General features: G+C 43.1%; 1 protein-coding gene across 2 annotated transcripts in view; it reads right to left on the bottom strand.

Moving 5' to 3' along the window:
- Nucleotides 1–1,160: 1,160 nt before the first annotated feature.
- The window catches only part of LOC144767911 (histamine N-methyltransferase A-like), a 254,126-nt gene continuing 240,255 nt past the window's right edge, over nt 1,161–15,031 (bottom strand). For both annotated transcript variants that reach the window (XM_078651250.1, XM_078651251.1), the window contains one exon: nt 1,161–1,521. In XM_078651250.1, the coding sequence (XP_078507376.1) occupies nt 1,166–1,521 (356 nt within the window). In that variant the 3' untranslated portion in view covers nt 1,161–1,165. The remainder of the gene's footprint in view (nt 1,522–15,031) is intronic.

Here is a 15,031-nt window from a genome sequence, read left to right as displayed (position 1 = left end):
GTCGATTTGCAAAATGACCATTCGTAGTGCGTCACAATCAGACCTACCTCAATCAAATGCATCAGGTTTATCAAAAATTGCTACCCACGACATCTGTTATCAATCACAGGGATGGTGGCCTGCTTGGGTCAGTAGATCACCATGTCTCCGATTGCTTTTCAATTAAACAATTTTCAAAATTTAATTAATTTCCCCAAAAGTAAAATGGAATGCATACAAAAATGGAAACATGCACAAACATTTTTAATGAGTAACTAGTGGTCCCTCTACTCCTAAATTTCTTATTTAAACATTCGCAGAGGAAAAGCGGTCTTATGGGCATCCGTTCCTGTTTGCGAATCGGCTGCTTCTATCATTCAGTAGGCAGTAAAATATGAATATTTTGCGCCCAGAATTTCAGTCACAACGCCTAAATACTTCCCATTCCGAATCGCTATTTATTCGCCAGTTGCAAACCCAAACAGTGATTGGGTAACAGTTTACCAAAAAGAAATCTAAGGGCCAGATGTATCAAAGGGTTTTGCCCATTCTATGTCTATGGGGAAATGTGTTGATACATATGGCCAATGGGTTTGATACACACCATAAGGCCATTTGGCAGTTACCAAATGTCCAATTTGGTGAATTAGACTCTTGCAACCAGAAAATCCTTAGCACATTGGTCTTAGTGCAGTAATATTGCAACCATCATTGATGATGCCATGGGGTGCATTTCTAGGAGCGGATAATGACTACAACATTCCAAGGTGTGGTCTTCGGAAGGAGGAATAGCACATTAACAGGGCACTTTGTCACAAGTTTCTGGGTTCACAAAATTGAAATGTGTAGCATTTGAGCCAAACTTTTTCTTTCTCAATTTGTGCTCACAAAACTCCCAGGGTGTTGAAAGAGCCTGCCTGGTATCACCCCCACTCTTGGGATTTGCCAGGGGTTTAGAAAGAACTCCCAAGTAATTTGATATTTGAAATTATAAAAAATGCATGACAGCATTTTAGCAGATGGAACCAATATCATTTACCTTTATTGAAAATGAAAGATTATCTTTGCAATGGTTTATTTTCCATCGGCTCACTGACTTCGAAATGTGGAATTAGCATGTTTGTCAATTGTACTAGAAATGCATCATGAAAAAGCAATGCGGATCTCTATGGCGTGTGTTTTGTTCTTATGGCTCAATCACAATAGCAGCAAGGTTGTTATTGAATAAAACCTTCCCATCTTTCTTGTGACTACATCCTGGTGATTTTAGATCATTCAGTATTTCAGCCACAAGCTCAGGTGGGGCTGTTTTACAAAATTGATCCGTCTCTGTCAAAAAGTCCATCAGAAGCTCGCCGTTCCTGTTCCCTTGGATGAAGCATTCTGAGATGTCCCTGTCAGAGGGTAGATCAAAGTGCTCATATTTAACCCCTTGTGTATCCAGGTGATTCTTTATGTCCCACGAAGTGATGAGCAAACGCATGCCGCAAACGGCCAAGTGTTGGCGATGTTTTTTCCACAGAGTGTTGCATCCACTGCTTCCTGTGAAAAAATATCATAGACAGTCAATCAATGAGAGTTTTATATAGTCATTCAGGATCAAGGAGTGTTTGGCATTAGTAGACCTATTATGGATTCAATGACATGGATAGTTTCAGGAGTACTGTGGACCTAAAGCAGGAAACTGACGATAAAACGGCGATAATGGGCTTCATAATACGCCCTTGTTAATTCCCATAGAAGCCCAGGTTAACACCAGAACATAGGCTTCTATGGGAATTAACAAGGGCGTATTATCAAGCCCATTATCGCCGATTTATCGGCAGTTTCCTGCCGATAAAACGCCGATAATTTTAACACCGGTCCTTGATAATATGCCCCCTACGGGTCAAATGCATGTAGGATAAATAGGTGTGGAGATCTCTTCAAACTTACATTTCCACCAGTGCCTGAGCGGAAGTTTCCACTGAGCTGTAGAGTTTATGGGTCTACACCCTTTTACCTAAAAAAGTGGAAATGCATGACTGAAATTATGACTATACAGTTACTACTAGTAACTTTACAACCACATTCTATAAATAAAACAAATAGATGGAGAACTCTATAGCAGAGGAGGGGATCTCTATCGATGCTCTGTAAAACGTACAAGGTAAAACAGCATTCTACTGATCAAAGTCATACCAACCTGACAAACAGTAACCCTGGAAGCACGTACACGAGGGGTTCCGTTAGACTGATTTACCTTGCCCACTGTTATAGCCTCCTTCATGCAACCTATTCCACTAAAGAGGAATTTGAAATTTACTTACGAGGAGGCAGGCCTTGTAGCTATCTTTGCTGGTGATCAATAAAAGAAAACACATAGGGCCATATTACCAAGATGTGCGTTAAAAAACGCACATCGCACATTTCCCTATCGCTGGCTATCGCCGGATTTTATCGCCGTGTTATCCTGTCATTATCTTTTTGTTTGAAAAAGCTTTATTCGAGTTATACACTCATAAAAGCACACACATGTAACTTTAGACATTTAAAACTCTAAACATACATTAGCAGTAAATTACAGTTAAAAATACATAATGCACACACATAAAATGTTTACCAGTAATAGTTAAAATAACCTTTCTCATAAAATGCTGAAACTAGATGCATGTTAAAGTGCAAGATCCTCCGCTTTACAGGCCATACCCAAATGTCATTATCATCGCACAACACGTAGGCGATATTAAATCCGGCGATAGGGAACATTAGCGCCTGAAAACAAGCGTTGTTGTCATGCGCTAATGTGTACCTTGATAATATGGAGGGGTGGATTCAGCTTTATGATCCACACCCCCATGTTATCAATGCCCTAACACCTGGTCAGAGCAGGCGTAGGGAGACCTGCGATAAACGAGTTTATCGCAGGTCTTATTCTCCCAACGTCTGCCTTGGTAATAGGGTATTACCACCTCCAACCACATTTTACATATATTTGGACATAGGAATGCCCACTTTGCATGTCATTAGCGATGTTTCTCGCTGACATGCACAGTGGGCTTGAGGCAGGCGTTAGCATGCCCTTATTAATAGGGCGCCAGAAATATCGCCGCTTTCTCGGCACAATTCTCCGAAAAAGCGGCGATACTTCACCTCGGTAATATGGCCCATAGTCTGCCTCCAAATATACTTAGTGAAGCAGAGCAAGAGGCCACGTGGCAGGAGTTGACACACTCTATCAAGGTATTGGGGTTAGTGGTATGCATTATAGGGGACCCACCCCTCAATAAAATGGTAAGATTATAGGTGATTGTGGTAGAAATTTTACGGGGAGCAGGTGGCATAGTCAGACTTGGATTGTGTATTTTTTGCCCACCCTTTGATTAATGTATTCTTACCACCTTGCACTCTGAGCTGAGTGTGGCCTGTCTGCAGCTGGGAATTTCAAAATAAATCAGGGCAATACCCTAATCCCCACTACCTTTTCATTAAATTACAACTCACCACCAATGTCACACTCTAGCACTCATCTGACACAGCTCATTCACACTTAGGTTTATCCTCCCCTTTAGACTGTATGTTGATACATTAACTTTCTTTTATACAGTCCCTATATCAACACATAGGCAGTAACATCTGGTTCAGATTTAGCCTCAAGGGTAGCAGGGTGACAAATAGGCCACGTTTCAGTTCATCCCGGTCACCCACACAGGTACGCTGTATGGGTATCAATTACATTAACACTCTTTACAGAACTGGATGTCTTCCTGGTACCACAATACTGATACTAGTTCACATTGTTTTATATATTTTAAGACAAACTACACAAAGGCATACTTATATTGCAGTTTCATGGACCTTAAAAGTGCTCCTCCAAATCAAGTCACTTTCTAATTTGGAGAACCTGTGTTACCAGATAATCTGCCACCTGCCCCAACCAACACACAGGCTTCAATCACAGAGCCTGGTCAGTGTTCACTAGGATCAGCTGGAAGTTGCAAACCCACATTTCTATTTGGATCAGTGCCACAACTATACTTTAACCCCCATGTTCAGCATGGGTCAAGCTATTTATCCAATGAGAGACCCTCATGGCGGATCTATGTTCTTATGCCACTTAAACCATCATTTGATTGCGCAGACCCATTGGTAGGTGTATGTCTCTTATCACCCACTATTAGCACCCGAGTGTCCATTCCATTTAACTGTTGGGTGATGGATTTTATTTATCACAGCGCTCAACAGTCTCTCTCAACATGTCGGTCTAAACCTACAGATTACAATTTACAACATTATTTCATTAGCAGTAATCCCGGGCATGCTCATACCCTTTTACTCTTGTTTATGAACTATATATTAATATTATGTTAAAGTATACATATATTCATTATGCGGGGGTATTTTCCAATCTAAACATGTCTCCTTCCCCATCTTCAGTGATACAAAGGATCCTCGTGCTCACTCTAATCCAATCCATCAGATTACATCACACATCATCCTGCAAGTTCAGTCCCTACTTTCTGTTGGTGAGGTAACTGAGTGACCTCATTACATGCACTATTTTCCACATATATTTATAGCATGTTCTCACTATTTCTATTTCCTAATTTCAGTCCACTGATCTATTTCTCTACAAGGCGATGAACATTTTTATATGTATGCACCTTTTTTTCATCCTCGATTCTATTTATGTCACCGGTCAAAGTCAAATTCAGTCCACTGTCATAACTGTGACATGTATCTTAATTCTTCTCACCAGTTGATGGTTCTCTGCAGATATGTCCGCCACCTCCTTGGAAGACCTAGGTTCAGCAGCTGGTACTTAGGTGTCTGCCCACAGAGAAAACATCTGTGGCTGGAGGGAGTACGGCTCCATTTATCCCATTTGTATTGCTATACATTATCCTACAGTTAACAATGTATATCTTTTAGGATTTCGAATATTTATGCTAGAGTGCTATCTCTTGCTTTTAGATACCCCACAACACCTCTGTTTGAGACATATACACAATCTGTAATGCCAAACGCACTACCTAGATGATCATTGTCTTTTCTCTTCTGGGAATCAAGAGCCTGGAGGGATGTATGACATTACAATGCATGCTATTACAACGCATGCCTTTACGACGCAAGTTTTACAATGCAACTTTTACAACAACTTGCGTTGGGGGGCGATGGATAGTGAATAGTTTAATTTACTATTCCAACTCCAGTCCCCGTGGATAGTAGGGAAGGTGTTGGAAACTATTCCCTATCCTAGAGCACCCCCCAGCGCAAGTCGTTGTAAAAGTTGCGTTGTAATGGTTGCGTCGTAAAGGTACTTCGTTGTAACAGTTGCGTTGTAAAGGATGTTTACCGCCTGGAGCTCAACCCAGAAGAGGATGGTATGCACTTCAGGGGAGAAAGCCCTATTGTCTTACAAGTTGAATTGTAGGCAGCTCCACACCTGAAGAGGAGGAGAAGATTGATGGTCCTATCCAGGAGCCCAATTCAAAAATGACCTCTAAAATGGCCTGCAGTCTCCCTCGTAGGGAACTCTTACAGAGTGTAAGTCCCCAGGAAACAGCTACAATGCTATGGATGCGTGTCCTGGCTATGAAGGACTCTCCTATACCCAGCTCACAACCTACCGGTACCTCACCTGACTCCCGTTGACCTTCCTCCCATGCAGGAGCAACCTTTCTCCTCTTAGTCTTCTACAAATAAAAAATACTCTGGCTGGAAGTGCTTCTTTCACATTAATTAAACTCTATCCCACAACGTCTCAGATGTCAACAGTCTACATGGTGGAGAAGCAGCTGGCATTGTCAGGCGGCCATGCATGTGAGGAAGGTTAGCATTGGCCCGCTGGAAGGATTCAGTTATTTTCTAACAACAATCCTATGTGTGGGCAATATTTGTCAAAAGATCTGAGCTATGTCAAAACACACCAGGAGGAGGTCTGAAGGTTAATGCACAGACTATGTCTTGCAGAACATTAAGAAATGTCTCCAATACATGATTAGATTCCACTTGAAACAGCCAAATGTGTTGTGGAAGGAGGATTCAAGGTGCCATGCCTGTTTGTGAAAATCATACAGGCTAAATTGCACATGTGCCTGTGTCAAGCTGCAAGGCCAAGTCATGGGCTTCAGGCACCACTCCAACATGCATGGCTCACCCACCCTTACCCCAACCTCACCCCAACCTCAAATCCTACCAACATTCCACGTGCACTCCCTACAAACTCATCCACACTACAACAACATCAATGGGGGCTCAAAATGGCATAGCTGGAACAATGGCAATCCCTCATGCAGGTCTGCATGGACAATAACCACCGCTGTAGGAGAGTAGGGTCTGCTATCCTATGGTCACCCCAAATGTTTGCTTTTTGCTTCACTGGTTTATGACTTAATGTGGCTGTGGGCCTGCTAATCAGACCCACAGCCTGCTGTTCTCTCTCTAAATTAATGCCAATGCACATTAGGTGCATTACGAAATTGGAACTGGTTCACCTTATTGGCCCCTGTAACAGTGTAGCCCAGGTACCCAGGGCATAGGTGCTTCCAAGGCCTACCAGGGGCTGCAGCACATATTGTGCCACCCCTGGCCTGGCCTCCATATTTGACACAACTGGCTGATCACTCACCTGGGGTAAGTCGGTGTAATCACCCCTTACTTAGGTATAGTATGTCTATATCTAACCTAAAATGGACACATATGTTCCTATCAGCCACTCCTATGGAAGGCCTCATCAATCCTGGAGGCAGAGTGCTTAGAATTATGTGAGATGGTGCTCTGGCATGAGCTGAGCCTGTCTGCAGCTTTCGGAACCAAGTCCTTTAGCTGTTCCATGATACTGCAATACCATATACTCTTAAGTGCATTATGAACCTCGCGGTTAAATGCTATCTTTGGTTTGGCTTTATCAAAACATGTCGAGTAAGGTGTCATACGAATTGGAATACTACCCCCTCGCCAGTTCTGGTGACGGGGGTAGCATTCCACCCTGCTAGAGGGACACGACATGTACCTAACCTGAACCCCGGTTAAAGTTAAACGTGAGCCTTAGCATCGCAAAATGGATGCTGCCACCACAGACACAAGTCTGACCTCCTGCTGCTGGGAGTCCTTCCAGCGAGGGAGGCTTGGACAAAGGGTTTCCTGCCTTGGGAGGTGCTAGCACCACCCCAGACAGGATTTTGTGTATTGGGTAGGACAGGGCTGAATAGAATCAGACATGCCTGGGGCACACAAGGTGTCCCTGTGCATATGCCAGTTCAAACCGGTGCTGGGGCTCTCCAGCCCCAGTCTTGGTGCGAAGCTGGACAAAGGAAAGGGGGTGTAACCACCCCCCTTCCTGGTCCCACCCAGAGGAGGGACCTAGCAGGTAATCCGGCCCCTAGATTTGGAATAAGAGTAGGAGCTGTGTCCCAAGACTTCAGATCATCCTGAACTCGACTTGAAACTAATAAGAAAACTGGACTTCGACATTCTGCTGCACAGAAGACTGAAGAGAATCTCCCTTGTGGCCAAGGAGTGACCACCCTGTGACTACAGGCACCAACCAGCAACTCAACATCTGCTTTGCCACCGCCTCCTGCCGGAGCCCGAGCCCAGAGCCCAATGAGACCCGGACTCCCAGACCTCTCAGAGCCCGATCCACAGTCCCTGCAAAGAAGAGACCCGTGTAGGCACCGAGAGACGTGGGACCGGCCATCTTGAAAGACCCCCGAGACACTGACTGCGCAGCACCCGAGGCACTCTCGATGCTGTGCTTTGGGGTTTGAGAAACCCCACCACCGAGCAGCATTTGCTCAGAAGATCAGCCCCCCAGCATCTCCACGATCTGCGTGGGGCCCTTTTGCTCTTTGCCACTCGATTCGCCATCCCGGCCACTTGCCACGTGGCTAGCGGCCATCTTGGCGACGAAATCTACAACCTATACTGCTGGTCTGGTTGCTCCAGACTGGCCCTTGCTCCCCTGAAAAGGAGCTCCCGCTCTGACCTTGCTGGTCTGAGTGATAAGCTTTCTTCACTTCCTGTGTGGCTTGCATTAGCCAATACCTGTTTGCTCCAATCAAGTTGCTGACACCGCCATCAGCTAGAGCCTTCGTGGCACAGCTCGTGATCGACTCCTGGACGTCCTTGACCTCTTCGTGTCCACGTGGCTGTGGAGACAAGCTGCACCTCTTCACCTGTTTGCACCCGACATCACCTGGTTCCATCCTGGTTCCATGGTAGTCACTGGCTAGTGACTTTGAACATTGTCCCCTCTGCTTTCAGGTCTTCACATCTTCAGATCCATCCTTGGATCCACCGTAACTCTCCTCGACGACCCGCCTGCAGCATCTTCATCTCCAGGCACCATCGACCTGCGTGACGAAACCCGACACGACTTGGCACCTGTGCTCTCGCTTCCTGTGGGTGAGGTAACTCAGCAACGCCGGTGTTCCTACACTGGTACACACCTCTAGTGCCTAGTTCTAAAGTTTTGTCCTTCTAGGTCCATCGGAAGGTTCCTTAAACACTAACTTTGTAACTTTTACGCACCATTGACTTAACATTGTTGCATGCGTGCACTTTAAGCACTGCACCCGAGTCCCGCGGGCCTTTCCCGACTTCATCACTGCTAGTCCCGAACAGCTCCAGCGATTCCCCAGGCCCTAGGCCTCCTTCCTTTCCCATTGGTGGTTCTTATACTACTATTTTAGTATATGGTTTAAGTGGCCCCTAGGGCTCATCCATATTGTGCAACCTTTGTGTATTTAAACTGTGTTTTGTTTTAACGCATTTGCTTCTGTGCTCATAAAGAGTATAGGGGATATTTTGTAGTAAATAATTATAAATATTTTCAATATATATCTGTGTGGTGTCCTTTCATTTGGTATTCAAGGGGATTGTGTATGGTAAAACAGCTTGCTTCACATGCCTTTACAGAGTTTAGCCTAAGACTGCTTTGTCCACGCTACTAGGATAGCTGGTCTATAAGGTTGACTTACAACCAATCATCATAAGGGTTGTTTGCTTGGCATGGTACAAGGTGATCACTAGAACTAGTGAGCATCATATGCCAGGCCAACTTCTCACAACCGCCATCATGAACAATTTACCCTTCACTCCTTGACCCATCCACACACAACAAAGCAAATGTTCACTTGCATTTACTGCATGCATGCCTGTCCTTAAAAATGACTGTATGAAAATATTGTAAACTTTTATAAATATAGTAAATACTTAACAAATGATGCTTCTAACAACACCCTTGTATGCATCTACAAGATGAACCCCCAACACAGGTAAACAGTTGCCTTGAAAATGAACTCTTTTTCTACAATTCTTTAAAAAATATAGGGCCTCATTTATGAAAGCCTTGCGCCACCGGTGCGTCACTTTTTCCCTTGTTAAAAGTGACGCACCGGCGGCGCAAGGCCTTCATAAATAAGGCCCCTAGATTTTAAGATTCTTGGCATGGATTGGGGGAAAGGTCACCTGATAAGGGGGGTGGGTGACAGGGCCTCATTCCGTAGAGGCAATATTCAACGTGGACGTGTGTGCAACTCGTTAAGAATGTCAAGGGTCCAGTTTAATGAAATTGATTTCAAAATATATAATCCCACTCAACGCTAGACAGTGAGCACTTTGCTTTCTGGGGTTGTGCCCCATCTGTGCTGGTGAATGCTATCGCCACCTCTATTATGGGCCCTTTTTCCACTTCCCACTTGGCAGAGGAGACCCTCGCTAGTATTCGCCCCTGCTTGCGCTGTTCCACACTTTGGGGCATATTAGCAACAAATAGCAATAATTATCGCTAAATGTGCTTTTTTTATCGCCGGATATTATCGCAGAGATAAAGTGCTATTAGCAACGTTTTTCTCCAAAGCGATAAAATATCCGGCGATAGCGGCTCAATGCGTGAATATCGCTGGAAATCCAGTGATATTCAGGCATCATTGCTAATGGGGACTTAACCTGAATATCCACCTCCCATTGGATATACAGGTTAAGAAGTGGTCTGAGCAGGCTTTGGTTTCTAGCGATAATCGTGCTTAGCGCGATTTTTTTTATCGCTTTGCCTGCCTTGCTAATAAGCGATAGCTGTGTTAGCGACTGTTTTCTGTCGCTAACAGTTTGGGAACGCCCACTTTGCATGTCATTAGAGATAAATATCGCTGACATGCAAAGCGGGCCCCAAACCTGTAGCCATCGCCTAAAAGCTGTCGCTAACTGCTGTTAGCGACAGCTTGCTAATAGGGCGATACAAATATCCTGCGGCGATATGGCCCATGATAATATGCCCCTTTGTTCTTTGCTGCCCACTAAAATTTAAATGAGAGACAAGAAAAAACCCACAAGTGGATATGTACAGTACTTCACACCTTTCAATATCAGTATTAAATGTGACTAACAGACAATGCACATTACTCCCTCCCATTTGCCATGGAATGTCATATTTGCTGCATCTCAACTTTAACAGCTGGTGACTCTTGTTACCAAAGATGAAGAGGAAACATATTCATTCCCAATAATCATTATTATTTACAGTGATATATTGAAACAGAAATGTTAAGTGAATATATGAGATGCCTTGAAGTACTAAGAAAATGACCCATTCATATTCTCTTTGTGATGGCAAAAAAGAATATAATCAAGATTTGGAGGTCACGATTTGATTATTGATTGTTACAGGATGCATGGGTAGTATGTGAAGATATGATGGATGACAATGCAATTATACGTTGTGTGTATAGTACATAACGATGAGCATTAAATGTGCCTAACCCAAAAAACATGTGAAAGACATTTCTTTCATGTGTGTCTGAAATGAAAGCATTCACCTATCTGACATGTGTTATGTTCATCTGACATTAGTAAGTCAGTCATTGCAATAAACAAATCCATATAACTATGTTGAGCTACATGTTACGAAATCATTTGAAAAGGATTTTCTATGTGACAAAATAAAATACTGAAACTTACATTTATGTAATAACAATTAAAAATACATAATTTAATATACACATCTTTACATTAATAACAATTATTCAATTACACATTTTAGCGAAAAACATGTACTGCTGACAATATGGGCACAAACACAAATTAAATCTAATACAGCACACCACAAAACGTGCAATACATATATAAAGTTACACTTCTTTTTTGTAAGGTGTCCTGCCTTTCTGCTGCTCACGGGCCGTCAGTTGGACAAGGCGAGTGGGTCAAGTTGTCTGAGGATAACCCGCCTGTGCAGTAAAAGAGCCTGGGAGGGATTTTCTGGCATATCCTGTACCTTCAACCTTGCCCACACTAAAGACCAGGGAGTAAACCCAATAGATCTAGGAACAAGGACAACTGGGAAAGTCAGAATGAACCTTATTCCTGCAAATTCTTCTAAACGCAAAACAATATACAAACCCCTCATGTCATTAAATGAGCAATTTGATTGAATATTATACAGACTTATATTCTGGACAAAAGAGAACCATCATACACGTTTGACCCACCCTGGAAAATTGCATGTTGCCATAGTTCCTACGTAAGGTCTGCAAGGACGCAATGACACATGGCCCTGTTGTGCAACATTCGACGGACTAAAATAATCTTTCATGCTACTTGTCTGCTCTATAACACCTCTGTTTAGGTTGTGCGGATAGTTGTCGGAAGAGGGTGAGGAAATAGGGAGAGAAAGCATATCCATCATGACCTGTAACAAAGACATGAAGCATTTGTTATAATATGGCTAACATATGCATGTTGGAGACACTATACACATACATGTATTACATGTTAGTGTTATGTGTGATTAATGTGATGAGATGAAGTTATGAGTGATTATGTTTGTGTCATGGCATTTATGATGAAATGTTCTAGGTATACTAGCAAAGGCAGGGTGAGTAAGTATACCTTACCTAGTACCACAAGTCACTGAAATGCACAGCAACCAACTGACATGCAAGAGCAGCCTGCTGTAAAATGTAGTTGTCATGTTTGCATGCAATAAAGGGAATGTACACATGGATGAAGTAGTCCTTGGCATCACAGAAAGCATGCACATTGATGGAGTGCCAGTGATGTCTGCTGCATAAGTGGTGTTCATTGTGGCAGGATGGCTGAAGTGCAACATGAGTTTGTGGCTTGCCGTCTTATGTGGGCAGTCAAAGTATGATTGGCTGAAGTGGTGGTGAGCTTCACTTGTTTGGGGCATGGTGGCATCTTGATTGTTAACCACCATAGCTGCAATTGTAGATCCATTGTTTGAGGTTGAAGTTGTGCTGAAAAATGTATTCCATAATATTTGTAGCTATATTTATTGTTGTGGGCCTGTGTATATGTGTATGTGTGTGCGTGCGTGTATATATATATATATATATATATATTCAGAGAAAAAAACAAATGTTACAGGGATGTTGTAGTTAGGCTGAGATTTCACTTGTACAAATCCAGCAAAATTCAGCAGTTATCGTTAGCTGAGCTAACTATAAATTATGCCCCTTCAATGCACTGCCTTTGACCTCACATAATATATCACTCATGACATGGTCAGTGACATCACTCTTGACATCCCAAATGACATCACTCATGACATCATCCAGTGAGTGTGTTTTCTAAGAGTCTATGGGTGTTAAATATATATATATATATACACTAACCTATTACAAAAGTTAGATTAGCATACTAGGTGCACTACTAATGAATGATACCACTTCTAAGATATATTATGTGAGTGGCGATGTGACTGTGTGTATCTGTGAGTAGTGGGTGTCTGTATGGGTGTGTGCATGGCTGTATGGGTGTATAAGTAGGTATGTGAGTGGCTGTGTGGGTGAGGGAGTGGCTGAGTGAGTTCCTGTATTAGTGAGTGAGTGGGTGTGTGAGTGGCTCTAAAAGGTGAGTGAGTGGGTGTGTGAGTGGCTTTATGGGTGTATGAGTGTATGTGGAGTGACTGAAGACCTGGCAACTCAGACGGTGCCAACTTGTATCACATGATTTCAGTTCCCTTTACACGGTCTCACGGTGATGAGCCAAAGTCACACAGTGACAGGCAGGGAGAGCAGGAAACCAGGGCAGAGAGTGGATTTGTAGCTTGTCTTTTGAGGCTGCAAGCAGACAATGCCCATTAAGGGGTGTGAAAATACCCCGTGACAGCACCAACAGCCTGAACAATCTTTTTATCTCATTGTTTTTTGGTGGAAGAAGGATGTTGATGGGAGCTGGGGCAGGTCTTCTCAGAAGGTTTAGGACAGAAATTCCCGCTCCCTCAAAGGCCACAACCCCTCCTCACATTGTTGTGGTGGGCCTCAGCTAGGCCTACCAGTGCTGGGGGTTCGCCCTTCTCTGCACAAAGTCCTTAGACCAATAGGAAGAAGTTGGCATGGAAACTGCAATACAAAACAAAGTACTTTATTAACCTCAAGAGGTGGAACTACATTCTCACAACACCCTTCTGTGGTGTACGAAGTAGCACACTGAACAGAAGGAACATGCTCCGTTTATACCCACACAGGGGCTCAGAAGTAGGCGTTACAAGTACAGAAGAGAAGGGTTACATACATAAAAGGTCATACAGAAATGAACAGTCGTCAACAGTAGGGTGGAGCTAGCAGTTTGCTGACTCCGGTAAGAATAACCTGACATTGACAAACTAGAACAGGTGTATGGACAGTTACTGCGCATGTGCAGAGTAGCAGAGCCTAAATATAGTCTATCTATAAGCAGAGTGCAAGAGTAAACAACAGCAAGGTAGGACAGAGCACATGGTGAGCACATGGCAGACAATATGGCTGCCGAATACAAGATGGCTTCAGCTAAATGCTAACCCTGATCGCTGCCAATTTACAACAGACAACCCTTTTAGCATTAGCTGAAGACATTCGTTCATTTGGGGTAATCTAGGTTCACATCTTGTACATCTATTTTCATCATTTCAGTGACTTCTTTATTTAGCATATGCTGAGCTCTAATTTCTGTAACATTTTGCTTGGCGGGAGTACAGGCAGTAATGGAGACGGAGCAAAGCATTGGACCACATTGTATACATACACAGCATGTAAATAGTATCATGAATATTACATATAGGATGGTCAATAGCTTCCAACCCCAAGTGGCAAAGAGTGTCCACATCTAGCTGGCAAAAGTCCAGGTGCCAGTCTCTGGATGAATTTTAGCAGAAATCTTATGTAGCTTAGAAATTGCATCAAACACTGAAGGTGAGTGGTCAGGAATATAGACACAGCAACTGCTTCCGATGATGCAACATGCACACCCTCGATCAGCCAAAAACACATCTAAAACCATACGATTTTGGAGTGCTACAATCATCGTAATTTGAAGCTCCTCTGTAATGTTCCCAAGTGCCATAGCTGTCTGATTGCTAACAGCTTCTACAACACGAGTCAATCGTCTTATCTTTCTGCTGTTTAATGCAGCACCCACAAAGAAAACCAAACCCAAATTGGAATCAACGTATTGTTGCAAGGTGGTGTCAGTCTGATCAACCTCATCAGTACTTGATGTCCTTTTATATCTGTTCTTAGAGATATTGTTGTACACTTTAAAGTCTCTATGATACTATGCAGGTGCCAGAAACACAGGGGGCAACAAAAAGGATACATAGCATTCTCCTGACCTTCCAACTGGTATTTAGTAATATCCCTTGTTTCCGCAGACAAAGTAGGTATTATGTGAAGATATGAAACTTCTGTTAATGGCACCTTCAATTGCCAGAACCACAGTACACTCACTTCTCCCTACTGGAATATTCCCAAAACTACTTATACATAAGTCTGCTTTAGCCCTGGTAACAGAAATCACAAATGGTCCATTGTTCTTAATAGTTCTCATATTTGAGAAAACATATGGCGTAAAAATTATCTCAGGTCGATACTCTTCCCATTCCCATTTAGTCCCTTCAGCTAGCGGATTACCATCTTTATCTGGATAAAAAACTTTATTAGATGATAATTAATCCGTCCTACTGTCATCCTCGAAATGTTTGCTTTTGCAGAAGCAAACAAAAGCACAAACCATGCTTGGCAAGAACTATGATGCGAGAAAGGAGGAGGAATAAAAGTGTTCCCCCTTTCTTCTG

This window comes from Lissotriton helveticus, chromosome 7 (genome assembly GCF_964261635.1).
Source record: "Lissotriton helveticus chromosome 7, aLisHel1.1, whole genome shotgun sequence".
Lineage (NCBI taxonomy): Eukaryota > Metazoa > Chordata > Amphibia > Caudata > Salamandridae > Lissotriton > Lissotriton helveticus.
The sequence above is the reverse complement of the archived record's forward strand: the minus strand, read 5'-3'. Positions and strand labels throughout refer to the sequence as shown.